Source organism: Diabrotica virgifera, chromosome 9 (assembly GCF_917563875.1).
Source record: "Diabrotica virgifera virgifera chromosome 9, PGI_DIABVI_V3a".
In the NCBI taxonomy this organism is placed as follows: Eukaryota; Metazoa; Arthropoda; class Insecta; order Coleoptera; family Chrysomelidae; genus Diabrotica; species Diabrotica virgifera.
In genome coordinates this window covers 221,911,828-221,934,706 of record NC_065451.1, presented here as the reverse complement: position 1 = coordinate 221,934,706, position 22,879 = coordinate 221,911,828, and the positions used below count along the sequence as shown (strand labels likewise).

At 33.0% G+C, this 22,879-nt stretch overlaps 1 protein-coding gene across 1 annotated transcript in view; it reads right to left on the bottom strand.

Annotated features, from left to right (window-relative positions):
* LOC114339514 (uncharacterized) overlaps positions 1–20,664 on the bottom strand; it is a 57,350-nt gene extending 36,686 nt beyond the window's left edge. Inside the window, exon 1 of the mRNA XM_028290177.2 lies at positions 19,964–20,664. Within this exon, the coding sequence (XP_028145978.1) occupies positions 19,964–20,256 (293 nt within the window). The 5' untranslated portion in view covers positions 20,257–20,664. The remainder of the gene's footprint in view (positions 1–19,963) is intronic.
* Positions 20,665–22,879: the final 2,215 nt, after the last annotated feature.

The window sequence follows — 22,879 nt, the reverse complement described above, 5'->3', positions numbered from 1 at the left end:
GTGTCCTATATTTGATAATATTGTTTGTTTGGTTAGCCGGCCCCCCTCCAAAAAAAAGAGAAACGCACATTTTTTGCGATAATGGTTTTAGAACTTTCTTGGAAAATAATACATTTTTTGATTAACTATTGCCAGTAACATGCATGTATACGTAATGTCAAGATAAAATAGTTGTTTAATAATTTATTACTCAAACGTTTTCGATAACATTTATGACAGCGTGGATAATGATGTCCCCCACATTATAAACAGTAGTGTCGTGTCAAACATTTTTTATGATTAATGTCTGCTATCACTTGTTAGAATGAAACTTTGGGGTCTAAACCTTGATATATTTTGGTTATTTTAATTGTTATTATGATCTCTGCATAGTAGCAAAATAATATCTGTAAACGTGTCAGCTATCAACAACCTCTTGAATGAAGGATTGCAGCAAAAATTGTAAAACCTAAATAATTGTACTTGTCTGTTCCTTTAATTTGTTTACCTTCGGCTATTCTAATTGTTTTATATCTATATTCTCCGTTGTTAAGTATTCAATTTTCTTTAGGTTTATTTCCATCCCTCTTTGTATATTCCTGTTCCAGTTTTCTTATCATAAAACTGGGATCATCTTCGTCTTGTGCGATCATTATTTGGTCGTCAGCAAAACTTTGGCTTAAAAAATCATGCTGGGCTGATAGAAAAATCATAGTAAATGTTTTTGTTTTTGTTATAGGCTGACGTTTTGGGAGCTGTACTTACTTCCTCGAATGTATTTGCTTTAATCACGACGTCGTCAGCGAATCTGAGGTAGTTTAACTTGTTGCCATTAACGTTGAGGTCATGTGTTGACCAAATTGGAGTTTTTACTTCTAGGGCTATTAAACAGCTTGGCGATATTACGTCGCATTCTTTAACTCATCTTTTAAGGGGAATAGGATTCGTATTTTCCTCTAGTTGTAGTATCATAGTTGCGTTTTCATATATATTATATATTATTTGATATATTATGAATCTATTCTACAATGCTTAATAGCTTGTTCTATAGCCCTCATCCTGATACTGTCAAATGCCTTTTCATAGTCTAGAAAGGAATGAAATACGGGTATTTGGTATTCTTTTGCCTTCTCTATCAAAGTTCTCATTGTCAGCGATGTACCTATATTCTTTGCGGAAGTCTTACTGGTTGATAATTATCCATTTTGTAAGTCAACTTATAAATTGTACACTTGACTGAGCAACGATATAGGTCTATAATTTTTTAGGTCTTTTTGTGTAAGAATATTACCAGACTCTTGTTCCAGTCTTTAGCGATTCTTCTTTTATTAGTACGTTCTTTAAAGGTAAAATATTGCAAAACCTCTAAATTTTAAAGAACCGCTTGGATTGACATGAAATTTGGCATACACATAGCTAACAAGTCAAAGAAAAAAAGTGATATTGTGCCGATGTGTGCTTTTGATCTAAGGGTGAGTTTGACCCCCTTTTGGGGGTGAAAAATATATGTTCGAAATAAGTCCGGAAATGGATAAAATGACTTGTTCTATAAAGTTTTTTCCAAGTTAATAGTTTTCGAGTTATTTGCGAGTGAATATGTTAATTTTTCTACAAAATAACCACGTTTTCAGAGGGTTTTTCGCAAATAACTCAAAAAGTAAGTATTTGGTCGAAAAAAAATTCTTATGAAAACATGGTGTATATATTAGGTCACTATACCTAGCAGAAGCAGAGTTATAGCTAATGAAAAATAGGTTCATATTCGTCAAATTCCAAATAGAATATTTTAACGTGCCATAACCAAAAAACCAAGCACTTTTTTGGGGAAAACTCATCTTAACTTTTTTAAAGTGTTTAAAAAATGCTTATTTTTGTTTTTTAAAAAAAATTTTTAGTATCAAAATTAAACAAGTTACGCTCAAAATTAAGTTGGTCCCTTTTTTTGGTAAGAAATCGGGAAAATCACCCCCTAATTAGCTTTTAGAATGAACTTAATTGTTACCACTTCACAAGTTTTTTATTCGCGTATGTATTGATCATATGATCTGTAAGTTTCATCGGTTCAAAGTCCTTATTTTTGAAAAAGCTGTAGTTAAAAGGGTTTGAACGAGTCACTTATCACGAGTGTATGCAAATTTAGAAACACCGAATCTTAACCAATTTTTGTCTTATAAAAAAACAAAAAATACAAAGTATTCAGAAAAGTAAAGCCGACTTTTTTTATTGTTTAAGATTTTTGCTATCTCTAACAATTTTTAAGTTATATTGAAAAAAAAACATTTTTTTCAAAATTAAAATTTTTAAAAATTTTATTTTAAAACCAAATTTTTTCAAAAATAAGCACTTTGAATCGATGAAACTTGCCGATCATATAAACACAACATCAGTAAAGTAACTTGTGAAGCGGTAACGATAAATTTTATTTAAGTTGCTAATTGGGGAGTGATCTTCCTGATTCTTTTTTGTCAAAACAAAAGGGACCAACTTTATTTTGAGCGTAACTTGCTTACATTTGATGCTAGAATTTTTTTATAAAAACAGAAATAAATATTTTTTTAAACACTTTAAAAAAGTTGTAATGTGTTTTCCCCAAGAATGCTTCATTATTTGGATATTTCACATTGAATTATTCTATTTGGAATTTTTCGAATATGAACCTATTTTCTATTAGCTATAACTCTGCTTTTGCTAGGTATAAAGACCTAATATATACACCGTCTTTTTCACTTTTTTATAGGCTATAGTTTGTCTAAGAATATTTATTTCGACAAAATACTTACGTTTTGAGTTATTTGCGAAAAACCGTCTAAAAGCGTGGTGATTTTGATGAAAAATGAACATATTCACTTGCAAATAACTCGAAAAGTATTGATTTGGTGAAAAAACTCCATAGATCAAAAGTTGCTAAAAATTAGTCAGTTTATCCATTTCGGGCTTGCCTTGGACATATATTTTTTCACCCCCGAGATGGGGTAAAACTCACCCCCAGGGCAAAAGCACACATCGGCACCATATCACTTTTTTTCTTTGACATGTTAGCTCTGTGTGTGCCAAATTTCATGTCAATCCAAGCGGTTACTTAAAAGGGTACCCCCCGTTAAGATAGGCAAAATGCCCTCACTCCCAGAATTCAACTTTTTAAATTTTTTTACGTTCTATGCAATTAAAAAATGAGATAACGCGGATTTTTAGCTCGCCATCCCCCTTACCCCTCCCCCCACAGCCAAAAACGTAAATTTTTAGATTTAATTTTTTTTAGTTAGGTTAGAATTGATATAAAAATTTCAAAAAATTCACACGTATAGCTGAGACTTTTACAAAATATGTCTATTTTTTATGGACCCATAGGTAGAGTGTACATAACCTCAAATTTTTTTTTAATTTTTTTAAAGCTTATAACTTTTTTTTGGAAGGGGCTACAGGTCCAATTTTTTTGCATTTTGTGTATTTTATCAAAAGCTATCTCTGTGATTTTTTTCAGATTTTTCCGTCAGGTGCGCCATCTTGAAAAATCAGAAAAACTGTTTTTTTAGGGGGTTTTTGGGGATTTTCTCCATTTTATAGACTGCAACATAGGTCAACTCAAGGTTTTGTTAATAGATTATGTATAATTTAAAATAACTGAGTATATTATGGTATTCAAAAATTGGGCGAAACACTTTTAAACCCCCCAAAAACCATGTTTTTTTTTTAAGTTTTGTAAGGGTTTTTGCGGGTCTAATTATATTTTTTGAGGTGGATAGAGCCTGAATATTTATTTTTTATTTTTTTACGTTCTATATGATTTTAAAAAATTGGGACTCACTGCAATTTTAGCCCACTTCCCCTATTCCCCTCCCCCACCTCCTTTTCACCTCCTTTTTTAAGTTGGTTTGCAAATAAGTTATAAATGTTGTTCTGTAGCTATTTCTTTGTGGAATTTTTGTAATTAACTATTCTAAATGGGAAATAAGCCACAATTTAACTAAAAAATGATTTTATTTTCCATCTGTAATGCGAAAGAGAGAATTCGATAATCTGTTGACGCACTGAAAAAAGGGTTTGGGACGATCTATATAAATAAGTCAGATTAAATTAAATTATTAGAAGATTTTTTTACCAAGCAACAACATTTTTGTTTAATTTATTAATATTTTGTATTTTGACAACGACGTCCGTGGTGGACGTGGAAACGTTAATAAAATCATTTTTTTAGTTAAATTGTGGCTTATTTCCCATTTAGAATAGTTAATAATTTATTAAATTATAAATTACAAAAAATTCACACGCACATTGAGGCTTTTACAGAACATCTATTTTTATGGAACCAAAGGTCGAGTGTACAACATATTATAACCTCATTTTTTTTGTTTTTTAATAGGTACGTATAACTTTTTTTAGTGATGGCTGCATGTCTAATTTTTTTGTGTTTTGTGTATTTTATCAAAAACTATATTTCTGACTTTTTTCAGATTTTTCCGTAAGGTGCGCCATCTTTAAAAATCCGCAAAACTGGTTTTTTCGGTGGTTTTTAGGGATTTTCTCCATTTTATAGACTTTAAAATAGATTAACTCAAGGTTTTTTATAAGTTATGTAGGTATAATTTGAAATAACTGAGTTTTCGGGGATATTCAAAAATTGTGCAAAACACCTCTAAAACCCCCCAAAAACTATGTTTTTAAAGGTTTTTGAGCGGTTACTCATACAGGCCTGGATACTGTGTATCAAAAACAAGTTTATTAATAGCAAACTGAAAATTTGTTCCTAGCTTAACAGTGTCGAGTCGGACAAACTTTGATGTACCGGAACACTGAAACAGGGGAAGTTTTAAATGTTGAACAGGTTACAAGTTTCGAACGTCAGATTACGAAAACGTCCCATGTATTTTGTCGGACAGAACATCCAATTGATTTGTTAGCCTTTCATTAAACTCTCATGCAAAAATAAAACCACTATTTACCACCAATATAATTCCTGTCATTTGACATGCGGACTTATTAAAATGCCCAACATATTTGTCGGACAAACATTTTTTCCTATATTATATAAAGTTTGCTATTGAATAAACTTAAAAACAACCTCCCTACCACATCACTGGCTTGTACCATCTACATAACCTATATTTCTGCCTATACTGTCATTTTGCTTCACATTTACTGCCACGTAAAACACCATAAAAAGAATAAGGAAATTATTACCAAAGAATATATAACTCCATATACTCGTAGAGTATTCGGAGAGTATATTCGTTGGTATTACACTTTACAGTTCTAAAGTCTTCATCGCTGTCTTCGTCTATTACAGGTACCTATAGGTATAACATCTGTATTGTCAAAGAGTTTTGTAAGATATTCTGCTGGCTTGATGATTTTTGTAAAATATCTTCCATGCGATAAATATTATATTATGGCAGCTACATGCGTACAACAGCCTATGGTTATGTTGCCGTTTGCGCAACTTGCATCTACAACAGTATCTATCGTTTAATGTTTTGTTTTCCAAACCATCTAAGTTTGGCTCATAATAATGCAAATAGTCCACGCTGTATGCTTGTCCCGTTAGGTAAATTATTCCGATTCATTTTTGTGCACAAACTTACTCAAAAACAGGTCCTTATAACAAATCTACAAGGTGCCAGGCAGTACTGCGGTCGCAAAATTGCTTAAACAATTTTTTAAACGAATTCAAAAAATGAATCTTTTTACATCGGAAAAATTTATTTTAGATTCTTTGGATCAACCTGAGCAAAAAAGGACTCTTGTGATTTTTCTATAAAATTGACTGTTGTCGAGTTACATTTAATTTAAAATTTGAAAAACGCGAAAATGGCCATGTTCAAGGCTTAATACCTCGATTATTATTATGAAAGTCATAAAGTGACCAACTCAAAATTTAAAGCCCTCCCCCCTGCAATAGCCTAAAGAAATTTTTGACCCTGCTTTATTACTAACTATTATTTTAATTAAAAATGAGCGCTAAACACGTATTTAAGCGGCCGTCCGCGAGAGAGATGTACAATTTATTGGACGTTATAAAAAAATATCGATTGGAAGTCAAAAATACGTTTTAAAAAAATAAACAAGGAATTTTGAGGTTATATGTATTGTACACCGGACCAACGGGTCTATAAAAAATAGATAGGTTTTGTAGAAGCCTCATAATTTTTTTAAATTAATTGCAACTTAACTAAACAAAAAAAAACTGAAAAAATGACGTTTTTGTGGGGGCAATGGGAGGGGGTGGTGGGGTGGGGTGGTGGGGTGGGGTGGTGGTGCTAAAATACTCAGTTATTTTAAATTATACATAATCTATTAACAAAACCTTGAGTTGACCCATGTTGCAGTCTATAAAATGGAGAAAATCCCCAAAAACCCCCTAAAAAAACAGTTTTCCTGATTTTTCAAGATGGCGCACCTCACGGAAAAATCTGAAAAAAATCACAGAGATAGCTTTTGATAAACTACACAAAATGCAAAAAAATTGGACCTGCAGCCCCCTCCAAAAAAAAGTTATAAGCTTTAAAATAGTTTAAAAAAATTTTGAGGTTATGTACACTCCACCTATGGGTCCATAAAAAATGGACATGTTTTCTAAAAGCCTCAGCTACACGTGTGAATTTTTTGAAATTTTTATATCAATTGCAACTCAACTAAAAAAAATTAAATCTAATAATCTACGTTTTTGGCTGTGGGGGGAGGGGTAATGGGGGTGGCGAGCTAAAAATCCGCGTTATCTCATTTTTTAGTTTCATAGAACGTAAAAAAATTTAAAAAATTGAATTCTGGGAGTGAGGGCATTTTGCATATCTTAACGGGGGGTACCCTTTACAGCAAAAACCGTGAAAGAATGTACTATATGGAGATATCTATTAAATAGCTATGTTAGTATAAGGATTATTACTGTCTTTCTTTCGAAACAGAAATAAAGTTCCCAAATTTATTTTGTAGACTTTTTATTACGAGTATCCTATCAATAAAGTATATTTTAGAATTTGCATGTTGTTAGGATTATAGACACAACAATTTCTTTAATAGTTGATATTCTTAAAAACGAAAACAGAAAACGACATTCACAAATAATTGACGACTTTCACACATGCTTTTACAATCTCACAATATAAAATACGTCTATTAAAAAAATATTCAAAAATATAAATATCTAGGCACATGGCTTATAGCTAAGCAGTTATCAAAGTGAAATGGCGTATATTTTTCAAAATAAATTTTTTTTGCTGCCAAAAATTGTCGAAACGACTAAAAAATTCGTATTCGAACAACGAAATATACTGATTCTTCTTCTACTCCTAAGTACAATAAAATTAGCAGCTGTTAAAAATGGTATTTTACCACAAATTTTTAATGATTTTATGAATAACACGAAAATAAAAAATGAATATGAGAAAAACAAAAATAATGACAAACACAGATGACCCCAGACGTATACAGGGTATTTGGTAAAGAATGGAACGTAGCTTAACCTTAGATTCCTGAGCTTAAAATAGGTCGATTTAAACTAACTCACCTTAGTACGAAAGTTGATAATAACCGAAATACAGGGTGTCATAGTTAAACTTTTATTTTATTTATTCTTGAATATTTCCTGACAGGCATGGGATAACAACAGGAAATTGACAATTCACAAATTGATGACTTTCACACATGCTTTTACAATCTCACAATATAAAACACGTCTATTAAAAAAATATTCAAAAATATAAATATCTAGGCACATGGCTTATAGCTAAGCAGTTATCAAAGTGAAATGGCGTATATTTTTCAAAATAAATTTTTTTTGCTGCCAAAAATTGTCGAAACGACTAAAAAATTCGTATACGAACAACGAAATATACTGATTCTTCTTCTACTCGTAAGTACAATAAAATTAGCAGCTGTTAAAAATGGTATTTTACCACAAATTTTTAATGATTTTATGAATAACATGAAAATAAAAAATGAATATGAGAAAAACAAAAATAATGACAAACACAGATGACCCCAGACGTATACAGGATATTTGGTAAATAATGGGCCGTAGCTTAACCGTAGATTCCTGAGGTTATAATAGGTCGATTTAAGCTAACTTACCGCTTAGTACAAAAGATGATAATAACCGAAATACAGGGTGTCAAAGCTAAACTTTTCTGTGGTCTCCCTCTCTTTTGTTTATATGTCCATGGTCTCCTCTGTAATAATTTTATTCCATCTTTCGTCTTTTTGTCTAATTGTATGACCGGCGAATTTCCATTTTAGTTTAGCTGTTTGACGAGTAGCATCTTTAACTTTTGTGATATTTCTTACCCAGGAATTCCTTTTTCTATCTGACAGTCTTACGTTGATCATTTGTCTTTCCATTGCTCTTTGTGTTTTCGCAATTCTGTCCATATTCGCTTTTGTGAACGTCCATAAGTTTGGTAAGCTGAGCTTACCAAACGAGGCCCACGCTAACTTCGTTCGTCTCTTTATTTCTGATGTTTGGTTGTCTCTATTCAATTTTATTATTTGTCCCAAGTATATGTATTAATTCACTTCCTCTATTCGGTTTTGTTTAGCTACGATTGTTAACTCATCCTCTTGATTTGTTATCACTTTTGTTTTGCTGTAATTCATTATTAATCCAACTTTACTGGCTTCGTGGTCTAGTTGTTGTATCATTATTTGTAGTTGTTCCTTGTCTGTAGCGATAATGACGATATCATCAGCGATGATATCGTTGGATACTTAAAAACCGCAAAATACCCCAATACCTGAGGAGCAAAGTGTTCAATTAGTGCATCCTTCCTATCATGACATATGGATGTCAAACCTGGACCCTAACCAAGGCAAATATGAATAAACTAGCCACAACAGAAATAGCAATGGAAAGAGTAATGTTAGGTATACGACTGGTCTACTACGACTACAAAAGAGGAAAGACTGGGTAAGATCAAACACAAAAATCAGGGACATAACAAAAAAAGTTGCCAAACTTAAATAGAGCTTCGCAGGCCACACTGCTAGACAAAAAGACCAACGTTGGAATGCTGGATACCTTACCAAAGTAAACGACCGAGGAGATGAGATGTGTTGATGATATTAAAAGAGTAGCCGGAACGAATTGGAAATATGTTGCTCAGGATAGAGACCGATGGAAGGAGTTGAGAGAGGCCTATGTCCAAACGTGGACGATAGAAGGCTAAGAAGAAGAAGATGAATTACATGAATTATGGTAATTTATTCTCCATATGGTATAACTAACAGACTCAAAAGGGCACTTTTTACACCCGGTACTCAGAGGAAAGAAGCGAAGAGCTAAATAGCACAGATATAAAAATCTAAGAGGTGAAAAAAATGCTCTTCCCTCTCAGTATACCTCTATAGATTACGTAAAAAAGTTATAATAAATAACAATGATGTTTTAATAACAAAATAATCTTGCAAGATGGGCTAAAACGTATAAGATTGCTAGGTGACATTGAAACGATAAAACCGTTAGAAGAAGAAAACTTCTTCTTATTCTGCTTTTTGTATAGACTGTCGGTTTTTCAAATGTGCCTCCAGTACGTTGTCTTTCCATCATTTTCGTGGTCTTCCCACTAAGCGTCTTCCTATTGGGGGACCGTCTCTCGCCGTCCTTACTATTATCCGTATATTGGGAGGCCTATTTGTTATCATTCGGCTCATGTGGTCATTTCATTTTATTCTTCTGTTTCTTACCCAGTTATTAGTGTTGTTTACCTTGCATCTCCGTCGTATATCTCTACTTCTAACTTTATCCTCTAGTCTAGTATCTTACCATCGGTTTTTCTAAGGGTTTTCGTCTCTGCTCTTTCTAGCATTATTTTTATTCTGTTTGTGTCCAGCGTATTTGTTAAATTCTACCTTTCATTTGCATCCCTGTCTTACTCCTCTACGTATTTCTATTGCTTAGACAGGGATGCATTTTGTAACCACTGCTATTTAATGTATATAGTGAAAGCATCTGACAGGAAGCCCTTTTGCAAGCAAATGAAGGAATCGTAATCAATGGAGAGGTTGTAAATAATATTCGATACGCGGACGACACTGTACTAGTTGCAAAAACAGTAGAAGAATTACAATGATTATTTACAAACATAAATATTGCTTGCAACAATTATGGCATAAACATTAATATCAAAAAAACCAAGTATATGGTCTTCAGTAAAATCATGACACAACCAGCAAATATTAGTATAAACGGCATTCAAATTAAAAAAGTATCAAGTTACAAATACTTGGGAACTTTAATAGACGAAACTGGAGACCAAAACAATGAAATAAAAAGACGTATCGAAATTGCCAGGGCCACCTTCATAAAGATGAGAAAATTCTTCTGCAACAGAGATATAAGCATCCCTCTACGATTAAGAATGCTAAGAGGCTACGTATTTAACACGCTATTATACGGTGTAGAGGCCTGGACTCTCAAACAGAACAACACAAAAAATATTGAAAGTTTCGAGATGTGGTGCTACCTACCGTCGAATGCTGAAGATAAGTTGGGTTGAAAGAATCACAAATCTTGAAGTAATACGAGGGATAGGAAGAGACCCAGAAATTTTGTTAACAATAAAACGAAGAAAACTCGAGTATTTGGGTCACCTGGTGAGAGGTCATAAACACGCATTACTTCAAAATATAATGCAAGGAAAAATAGAAGGAAAACGGAATCCAGGCCGTAGAAGAATGTCATGGTTGCGGAATTTGAGAGAGTGGTTTGGCTGCACCACTAATGAACTTTTTAGGTCAGCTGTAAACAAGGTCAGGGTAGTCTTGATGATTTCCAATCTCCGATAGGAGTGGCACAAGAAGAAGAAGACGTTTCATTTTCTTCCCGATATAATTCTCCCGATATTTCTCCGTATTGTTTCATTCAGGCATCCTACGGCTTTGCTTGCTCTATTTACTTGATCTTCCAGTGACAACCTTCCATAGAGGTAACAATCCGCCAATGAAGAAGCAGAATTCTATCTAGCTCCTTATTTACAATTCATGTTTAGCTTGTTAAGGTCAGAATGAAAAGTATATTTACCTACTGTATAATTTATTGTTTACGGCATGTGTAAAGCATTTTTTTTAGATTCCTGTATTTATTTTTTATTTAGCTAATGTCTCGACAACTAATGGCCATTGGCATGGTAGGTACGGTGAATATTTGTAGTTAGGTACCTAGTGTCATGTGTAGTGTGTGTGTTGGGTAAGTGTCTTGTTACCTTGCAAAGTCGACATCATTGTCTTTGCAAATAGACGCTAATTGTATCCGAACGTCTGCGGTCCCTCCGGTGAGTACCGATCCCGCAATGACAGAAAAATTTCTGACCCTGGTGAGATTCGAACTCACGGCCATTCGGACCTTTCGATCCAAAGGTAGGCGCTCTTACCACTGAGCCACAGAGGGGGTTATTCCTGTATTTAATATTGTAGAGAATATAAAAATGTAGTCTTAGGATAAGAGAAATGAATTTGGCATGAAAATTAACGTAGCAAAACAAAATTCATGGTTCTAACAAGAATACTACAGGGCAACCAACTATTACCATAACATCGACATACAAAAGTATTGAAACTTTCAGATTAAAATGCCTGTGTTATATTTTAGTACAGTGGAACACCGATAAGTCGGCCCCCGATAACCCGGAAGTCCGGCTAACCCGGACTGATTTTTATCAGGCAAAAATTTCAACAATAAAAATGTATGTAAGTATTAAAATGTATGATATTTGAGAGGTAATGGGTATTTGTGTAATTTGAACTACATACAGGATAGTAAAAATGACTCATGGCACACGACGTTCAGTGTAGTGTTATCGGAAACACCTGTAGTATTCCTTCCTTTATTTCAAACGGTCTTAGCATTGTTTAAAAAAGACTAAAAGACTATTAAAAAATTCTTTTTTAAACAATGGTCTAAGTCTTCACTGTTATTAAATAACATAACATCGTTGCAATTGAGACCGTATTGTGTGTAGTACAGTCGTATTGTTCGCTTCTGTTCTGTAATCGTTCGTAAATCTATTCAGATTTTGTGTTTGCGTGTTTTTTGTCTACGTAATGGCAACAAAACGTAAAAATGTTGTAGTGACAATGGAACAGAAACTAGAAGTATTAGGTAGAATTGATAAAGGCGAATCTTTAAAAACAATTGCAGCATCATATGGTGTCGGTACATCTACAGTATCGCACTGGAAGAAAAATAGAACTAAAATCGAAGAATTTTGTTTCAAAATGATAACAAAAGACAGTTTGGACAATGGGTGCAAAGCTAATAAAGCTAAAAATGAGACTCTCGACGACGCTTTGTATGTGTATTTTTGTGCGGAACACGAATGTGGTTTACCAGTTTCTGGACCAATTATTCAAGAATCAGCACTCAAGCTGAATAAAATGTTGCCTGATTGTGAACCAAATTTCACTGCGAGTCAAGGTAGGCTGGATAGATGGAAAAAAACGTCATGGAATACGCCAACTATCTGTAAGTATACCGTATTTTATTAACTTTTACCATTTTCTCCTACCAACCCAAATTTTCGATAATCCGGATAGGCCGCGGTCCCGATTAATCCGAGTTAGCGAGGTTCCACTGTAGGTCCCTACAGGGTCTACAAATTAGTTGTTTAAAACACCAAAATATTTTAACCTAAACAAAATTGGTCCAAAAGTATGAAATTGAAGCGGTGCACAAAGAAGAAGACCTGTACCTCTTATTTAAAGTAACAAATATAAGTAAAAAGCATTACTATCTGAGTTATAGTCTAACAAAAATTGTTCAATTAAAAAAAAATGTGGTTGAAAATAGATAAACCTACCTGTATATAATAATCATATTAGGTGTCGTAGAGGTAGTTATATTTAACTCCAGAAGAGTCCTTAACAAAATAGCCCTCCTCTGGGGCTTTCCACATGCTAGTTGCGTGTCTTCCGCACACCTAAACATCCAATCATACTTGGCGATTACAAATTGTCCAGAATCGTCACATACATTTTTTGTTTGTTTAAAACTGTTCACACTAAATATTTCCACCACTATCACCACTAGTACGATAAGAACTTGTAATCAACTCATTAATTTTTGAGAAATCACTGAATCCAAGAAACACATTTTGAAACTGTGATAATCCACGGTTCTTCCTGATGATCTAACGATCTTAACAAGAACCACGAAAGAATTAAGGATAGTGGTGAATAAACGTATTAAAGAGATCTGAAGATCTGATTGGAGCTAAATAAAGATAAAACCTTTATGATCATGAGAGAGACAAAAGGAAAAAGATGAAGATTCTAGTGTGAGGTCTATAAGTGGTAAGAGTTATAGTTTTAAATTGGTGGACAAGTTTGAATACCTGGGTGTAGTATTCGATGAAAATGGAAAAGGAAAATGGGAGCTCGATGCCAGAATCGCAAAAGGGAATAGAAAATAAAGCAGTTTAAGCGCCCAAATAGATTCAAAACACCTTTCTAGATAAAGCAAACTCCGAATATATAAAACAATAATTAGACCCACAATAACATAAGCCTGTGAGACATGGGAAGACGGACAGAAAACAAGAAAAACAGAAGAGGATTGGGAGAGAAGAACCAATACCACATTAGTGGCTTTGTATAAAGAACCTACCGTCACCAGGTTCATTAAGTCGCAAAGGATAAGATGGTTGAAGCATGTATAGAGAATGCCAGCGAAAAAAATGCCTAAATTAGTTAAGACCAACAGACAGAAGACTAATCGGTCTCAGAAGAAGAGATAGACTCAGAACGAGATGGATTAATAAAGTGGAGGCAGGGCCCCCGTTACCATATGTGCAAAGTGTGCAATTCACACGGGCGCCATCGTTTAGGGGCGCCAAAACCCAGGGTCAAAAATTGAAAAAAAAAATGCAAAAAAAAATTAAGTTTAAAACAAAAGTTAAGAAATCAAATAGAATTAGGTATAAATACACACGAAACATATTTAAATTAAGTGACAGCGATCTTTTAAAACGTTGTTTTGTTCTTCAAGAACGACTGCGACTGACAGAGCAGGCTAATAAGGATATATACTTCAATCATTTGTTTTGAAATAGGGGTTTTTCAACGCTTCTCATTTGTTTCGAGCTTGTGTCGTATGTTGTATACTAATATTATACACGGATTACACGACATATGACAGAAGCTCGAAACAAATGAAAAGCGTTGAAAACTACTAAGCGTTAAAGTTATTTTCATTACTTAATTATACTGACCCCCTAAAAATTTTACAATATATAATATGTAGGTATTTGCAGACAATTTAATCTCCAGCGTTTCAAACGTATGCATTTCACTAAGAATTCTTTTGACATTGCTTGTATCTGTATGCTTCAAGATCAATGCTTCAAGAAATATTGCCTGGGCTAGCAATATTATCAATTGAAAAAGAAATTTTTGATGGTATAAATTTTAGCGATGTAATTAATGAATTTTCAACAGCAAAGTGCCGGAAAATATCGCTACTACAATAATTAATATTAATAGCTATTTTTTATTGTTCTATATAGTGATAAATTATTATAATATAATATATTACTATATAGGTATTTATAATATTATAATATATAATAGCCCAGTATATGAACGTGGAATACGGCGATACCGTGTAATTTTCAGGGTCACCACCGAATTGCATGAAAATTTGGATTTAGGTTGTACTTCCCTTCACTTCAAAGTTGTACTTGTGTCGTGGGCGTGGGTTGCTTTTGCTTGAGGGTAAAAGTTTCCCCTTCCCGGGGCTTAAAAAATATAGGTTTAAAATAAGCCCGGAAATGGATAAATTGACTAATTCTAAGTAACTTTTGCTCTATAGAGTTTTGTAACTACATCAATATTTTTCAAGTTATTTGCAAGTAAAAATGTTTATTTTGCAACAAAAAAAGCACGTTCTTAGACCGTTTTTCGCAAATAACTCAAAAACTAAGTATTTTATCGAAAAACATGTAGCTCATAGAAAAAACGAAGAAAATGGTATATTCATGAAGTCTATGGACCTAGTAAAACCAAAATTTAAGCTCATGAAAAATACGTTCTTATTCGTCAAATTCCAAATCGAATATTTCTAGGTAAAATATCCTAAAAATGAAGCACTTTTCGAGGAAAACTCATTAAAACTTATTATGAGTTCTAAAGTTCAGTTTGTTGTCTTATTTCAAGCTCCTACCAAGATACCTACCTACCTTCAAAGAAATAAATAAATAAACATGAACCAAAATGCCTTAAGGGGTGCCATCCTTTTTGCACACAGGCGCCAGTAGCCCTTACGGGGGCTCTGATTGGAGGAAGACCTTAAACACGTGCAGGTGAGAGACTAGAATATAAAAGGAAACAATAGAAGTGAATAGAGAAATATTATTCATCAGGTACTTCAGAGTAGTAAAAAATTGTGTATATGTAAATTTAAGTTCTAGTTTTGTTTAAAATAATTATAATTAGTTAGTCTTTTGATTGTATTTTATAAAAATGTCTTATGCCTTAACGGCCTGTCGTGTATATTAATAAATTTAACAGTGTTTCATGCTATAATATACAACTGGGACAAATAGGCCCCAGTGCTCTACAGGGTCTACAAATTAGTGATTTGAAACACTAAAAAATATTTTATTTTAAACAAAATTGGTCCAAAAGTCTGAAACTGAAGCGGTGCTCAAATAAAAAAAACTATAGGTACCTCTAATTTAAAGTAATAGAGTTCAGAGGAAAGGAATATTTTGACGCCTGTCAAAATTTTCAACGTATTTTAAATGTAATAATTTTTTCGAATCCTGAGAAAACTAATAAGTATTTTTGAAAAATTTAAACGCAGAATGAAAGAATACTTTATTAACCAGGGCCGAAAGTCCCTTAAAATTAATAAAAGGTTGTTTTGTCGGAGATATTTGAAATTAAAAATCACTAAATTTTCTTAGTTTTTCACCCCTATAACTTATTAAAGTAAACATTATAGAAGTTTTCATAGACTTTCGGCCCTCGGTAATAACGTAATCTTTCATTCTGCGTTTAAATTTTTCAAAAATACTTATTAGTTTTCACAGGATTCGAAAAAAATTAATCCCATTTAAATAGCATTGAAGCCGAAAGTTCGTACCCATCCCCTTAGTAAAGGCATTACTATCTGAGTTAGGTATAGTCGAATTTAGAATTTAGCAGTAAGTAGGGATATGAATAAAAATAGTTAAAAAACTCTAACAAGAAGTAAAACCACTTCTATGTAAATTGGTATATTTATTAAAACTTAAAAATCCCAATGGATTGAATAAAATATGTCCAATTCAGAACGTTTTCAGACCTATCGGTCCATCATCAGTGAATGTGCATACTTGCTAAATAGCCCCAGAACCAAACAATGGTTGAATTTAAAATTCGATTTACATTATTTAAAAATAATATTCAACAGGCTAAACGCCGATGTTACAGGATATTGCCTATGGGAACATGGTGAAACCCTACCAAAACCTCAATCAACCATCTTAGGCCAACTTTGACTATAAAGTCAAAAATAGTTAAATTAAAAAAATGTGGTTGAAAACCACAGAGAAGCATTTGTTTATAAATTGATGAACCTACCTGTATATAATAATCATATTAGGTGTCGTAGGGGTAGTGATGTTTAGCTCCAAAAGAGTCCTTAACAAAATAGCCCTCCTTTGTGGCTTTCCCACATGCTAATTGCTTGTTTTCAGCACACCTAAACGTCCAATCATACTCGGCGGTTACAAATTGTCCAGAATCGTCACACACATTTTTTGTTTGTTTAAAACTGTCCACACTAAATATTTCCACCACCATCACCACTAGCACGATAAGAACTTGCAATCGACTCAGTAATTTTTGAGAAATCACTGAACCCAAGAAGCATATCTTCAAACTGTGATGATTCACGGTTCTTGCTGATGATCTAACGATCTTAGCAAAAACCGCGAAAGAATTAAGGATAGTGGTGGATATTATTAAAGAAACTCAGTAGATCTGATTGGAGCTAAATGAAGACAGAACCAAATTTATGATCATGGGAGAGACAAAAAGAAAAAGATGAAGATTTTAGTGTGAGGTCTATAAGTGGTAAGAGTTATAGTTTTCAATTGGTGGACAAGTTTGAATACCTGGGTGTAGTATTCGATGAAAATGAAAAAGGGAAATGGAAGCTCGATGCCAGAATAGCAAAAGGAAATAGAAAATAAGGCAGTTTAAGCGCCAAAATAGATTCAAAACACCTTTCTAGATAAAGCAAACTCCAAATATATAAAACAATAATTAGACCCACAATAACATAAGCCTGTGAGACATGGGAAAACGGACAGAAAACAAGAAAAACAGAAGAGGATTGGGAGAGAAGAACCAATACCACATTAGTGGCTTTGTATAAAAAACCTACCATCACCAGGTTCGTTAAGTCGCAAAGGATAAGATGGTTGAAGCATGTATAGAGAATGCCAGCGAAAAGAATGCCTAAATTAGTTGTTAAGACCAACAGACAGAAGACTAATCGGTCTCAGAAGAAGAGATAGACTCAGAACGAGATGGATTAATAAAGTGGAGGCAGGGCCCCCGTTACCATATGTGCAAAGTGTGCAATTCACACGGGCGCCATCGTTTAGGGGCGCCAAAACCCAGGGTCAAAAATTGAAAAAAAAAATGCAAAAAAAAATTAAGTTTAAAACAAAAGTTAAGAAATCAAATAGAATTAGGTATAAATACACACGAAACATATTTAAATTAAGTGACAGCGATCTTTTAAAACGTTGTTTTGTTCTTCAAGAACGACTGGACTGACAGAGCAGGCTAATAAGGATATATACTTCAATCATTTGTTTTGAAATAGGGGTTTTTCAACGCTTCTCATTTGTTTCGAGCTTGTGTCGTATGTTGTATACTAATATTATACACGGATTACACGACATATGACAGAAGCTCGAAACAAATGAAAAGCGTTGAAAACTACTAAGCGTTAAAGTTATTTTCATTACTTAATTATACTGACCCCCTAAAAATTTTACAATATATAATATGTAGGTATTTGCAGACAATTTAATCTCCAGCGTTTCAAACGTATGCATTTCACTAAGAATTCTTTTGACATTGCTTGTATCTGTATGCTTCAAGATCAATGCTTCAAGAAATATTGCCTGGGCTAGCAATATTAACAATTGAAAAAGAAATTTTTGATGGTATAAATTTTAGCGATGTAATTAATGAATTTTCAACAGCAAAGTGCCGGAAAATATCGCTACTACAATAATTAATATTAATAGCTATTTTTTATTGTTCTATATAGTGATAAATTATTATAATATAATATATTACTATATAGGTATTTATAATATTATAATATATAATAGCCCAGTATATGAACGTGGAATACGGCGATACCGTGTAATTTTCAGGGTCACCACCGAATTGCATGAAAATTTGGATTTAGGTTGTACTTCCCTTCACTTCAAAGTTGTACTTGTGTCGTGGGCGTGGGTTGCTTTTGCTTGAGGGTAAAAGTTTCCCCTTCCCGGGGCTTAAAAAATATAGGTTTAAAATAAGCCCGGAAATGGATAAATTGACTAATTCTAAGTAACTTTTGCTCTATAGAGTTTTGTAACTACATCAATATTTTTCAAGTTATTTGCAAGTAAAAATGTTTATTTTGCAACAAAAAAAGCACGTTCTTAGACCGTTTTTCGCAAATAACTCAAAAACTAAGTATTTTATCGAAAAACATGTAGCTCATAGAAAAAACGAAGAAAATGGTATATTCATGAAGTCTATGGACCTAGTAAAACCAAAATTTAAGCTCATGAAAAATACGTTCATATTCGTCAAATTCCAAATCGAATATTTCTAGGTAAAATATCCTAAAAATGAAGCACTTTTCGAGGAAAACTCATTAAAACTTATTATGAGTTCTAAAGTTCAGTTTGTTGTCTTATTTCAAGCTCCTACCAAGATACCTACCTACCTTCAAAGAAATAAATAAATAAACATGAACCAAAATGCCTTAAGGGGTGCCAAAATCCTTTTTGCACACAGGCGCCAGTAGCCCTTACGGGGACTCTGATTGGAGGAAGACCTTAAACACGTGCAGGTGAGAGACTAGAATATAAAAGGAAACAATAGAAGTGAATAGAGAAATATTATTCATCAGGTTCTTCAGAGTAGTAAAAAATTGTGTATATGTAAATTTAAGTTCTAGTTTTGTTTAAAATAATTATAATTAGTTAGTCTTGTGATTGTATTTTATAAATATGTCTTATGCATTAACGGCCTGTCGTGCATATTAATAAATTTAACAGTGTTTCATGCTATAATATACAACTGGGACAAATAGGCCCCAGTGCTCTACAGGGTCTACAAATTAGTGATTTGAAACACTAAAAAATATTTTATTTTAAACAAAATTGGTCCAAAAGTCTGAAACTGAAGCGGTGCTCAAATAAAAAAAACTATAGGTACCTCTAATTTAAAGTAATAGAGTTCAGAGGAAAGGAATATTTTGACGCCTGTCAAAATTTTCAACGTATTTTAAATGTAATCATTTTTTCGAATCCTGAGAAAACTAATAAGTATTTTTGAAAAATTTAAACGCAGAATGAAAGAATACTTTATTAACCAGGGCCGAAAGTGCCTTAGAATGAATAAAAGGTTGTTTTGAATGAGATATTTGAAATTAAAAATTACACTAAATTTTCTTAGTTTTTCACCCCTGTAACTTATTAAAGTAAACATTATAGAAGTTTTCATAGACTTTCGGCCCTCGGTAATAACGTAATATTTTATTCTGCGTTTAAATTTTTCAAAAATACTTATTAGTTTTCACAGGATTCGAAAAAAATTAATCCCATTTAAATAGCATTGAGGCCAAAAGTTCGTACCCATCCCCTTAATAAAGGCATTTCTATCCGAGTTAGGTATAGTCGAAGGATTTAGCAGTAAGTAGGTATATGAATAAAAATAGTTAAATTAAAAAAATGTGGTTGAAAACCACAGAGAACATTTGTTTATAAATTGATGAACCTACCTGTATATAATAATCATATTAGGTGTCGTAGGGGTAGTGATGTTTAGCTCCAAAAGAGTCCTTAACAAAATAGCCCTCCTTTGAGGTTTCCCACATGCTAATTGCTTGTTTTCCGCACACCTAAACGTCCAATCATACTCGGCGATTACAAATTGTCCAGAATCGTCACACACATTTTTTGTTTGTTTAAAACTGTCCACACTAAATATTTCCACCACTATCACCACTAGTACGATAAGAACTTGCAATCGACTCAGTAATTTTTGAGAAATCACTGAATCCAAGAAACACATTTTCAAACTGTGTTCGGCGGCGACAGACCGCTACCCAGTTTTTTATTTTTACTATTTTTAGTGCCACTTGTGGATTTGAATGCGGTAAAATTAGACTTTTATAACCGCTCACCAGACTAATGGCAGACGATCGAGAATTGAGACTTTCCATAGATTTCTGACATCTAATTTTTTGAAGAGAGAGACAGTCGGACAATCGGGAGAATGAACGCTTACTTTAAAACAAGTTCTCGAGAAAGGTCATATCTCTTCAAACTTATGTTTCCTTTTAATAAAGCAATTAAAATTTTTTTATCAATTCGTGTATTATCTCACAAATTATATTCAAAATAATAACAACTGGAGTCTTACATAATTAGAAGATCGCTTCTGCACCTTCATTTAAAATAAAAATTATCTCACTTGACGTCTTGGCTGCTTAATAAAAGACTACTGCATTTGCAATTGCAATGCACTTTAAAAATGTACATACTTGAATAATGAATCAATTAATACATAATTAATACAGAATAATAAATTATTTACTGGTGTAAAATAAAAACGTAAGTACCTATATACTTTTTTTTAATTATATACCTATAGATATATATTTATAGCTCTTAATTAGAGCTCTCTGATTCGCTTATTGCGGTGAATCACTCTGCATTCTTCTTGTACGTTATCAAAGTTTGTTGTATGACTTGGCTTTCGTTACAATTTTCTTCCACTTATTTCGATATGTGCATAGTTCCTTCCAGTTTCTGACATTGAGGATTTTGATGCAATTCATGACCTGGTCCTCCCATCTCTCCCTGGGTCTTCTCCTTGGTCTTTCAGTTTCTGGCCTCCATCTGGTGACCTTCTTAATTCGTAGCTCGTTTTTCTTTCTGTGTCCTAACCATTCCAGTCTCTGCGCTTTAATAAATCTAACTATATCTTCTCCCTTCATTATGTCTCTTAGTTCATGGTATATTCTTCTCATTTCTCCATTTTCCATTCTTATAGGACCCATAATTCTTCTGAGGATTTTCCATTCGAATATACTTAATTTTTCTTCATGTTTATTTGTGAGGCACATTGCCTCAGCTGCGTAGGTATGTAACTACTGGTCTGATTGCAACTCTGTATATTTTCAATTTTGTATTTATGGATAAGTTCTTCTCCTTCATTAGCTTCTATGATATCTCCAATATGTTTTGTTGCCTGCTAGTAATCGCTCCGTTACTTCTTTACATCTCTTCTTTTGGCCATTCACTATTACTCCCAAATATTTAAATTGTTGAAATCTTTCAAAAGTGTAGTTTCCTAATTTGATTTCTCTCCTCCTGTTATCTTCTCTTCTGGAGCAGGGTAGATATTTTGTTTTTCCTTCGTTAATTTCTAGACCTCTTTTCCGTGCTTGTGTTGAGGAGTGGGCTACAGGGCTATTAGACTAAGAGCCGCTATAGGTGAAAATTCTTAATCATTTTAGGCACGACGGGACCCTATAACTTAAATAGTAGAACCTAAAAGAAAACGTTTGAATACTGTGCCGTCACTTTTCAGTGGCACATGCGTCTACAGTGGCGCATCAAACTTTCCACTTATGGACGGGATACATAAATTAAAAAATACCCTCCCTAATTACCAGAATTTAATTTTTTTCATTTTTTTAAGTTTTATGTGATTAAGACATAAGATTCATCGTAATTTTAACCCACCACCCCCTTCTCCCTGCCCCCACCATCAAAAACTTTATTTTTCGATTTTATTTTTTTTTGGTGGGATGCAATCAATTTTAAAATTTTAAAAAATTTACACGCATAGTTAAGGATTATATAAAACACGTCTATTTTTTATAGACCTATAGGTTGAGTGTACATAACCTCAAAAAAATTTTAAAATTTTTTTTTTTGACAAAAAGTATATAACTTTTTTTTGGGATAGCTGCAGATCTGGTTTTTCTTAGTCTTATGTATTTTATCAAACACTATATTTCTAATTTTTTTCAGATTTTTCTGTAACGTTGGTCACCTTCAAAAATCCAAAAAACTGTTTTTAAGGGGGTTTTGGGGGGTTTGAACGTGTTTTTCTGATTTTTAAATATTCTAAAGAACTCAGTTACTTCAAGTTACATATAACCTATAAAAACAAAATTGATTTGATATATTATGAAGTCTATAAAATAGGGAGAATCCCCCAAAACCCCCCAAAAAACAGTTTTTCGGATTTTTGAAGGTGGGGAGACTTACGGAAAAATCTGAAAAAATTTAAAATATAGTGTTTGATAAAACACACAAGATTAAGAAAAAATTAGACCGACAGCTATTCTTCAAAAAAAGTTATACGCTTTTTTGAAAAAAAAATTTCTTTTAATTTTTTGAGGTTATGTACACTCTACCTATGGGTCTATAAAAAATAGGCATGTTTTATAAAAGCCTCAACTATGCGTGTGAATTTTTTGAAATTTTAAAATTGATTGCATCCCACCAAAAAAAAATAAAAACGAAAAATTAAGTTTTTGATGGTGGGGAAGGGGGGAAGGGGGTGGTGGGTTAAAATCACGATGAATCCTATGTGTTAATCACATAGAACTTAAAAAAATAAAAAAATTTAATTCTGTTAGTAAGTTCTGTTAACTTTTAATTTATTTATCCCGTCCATA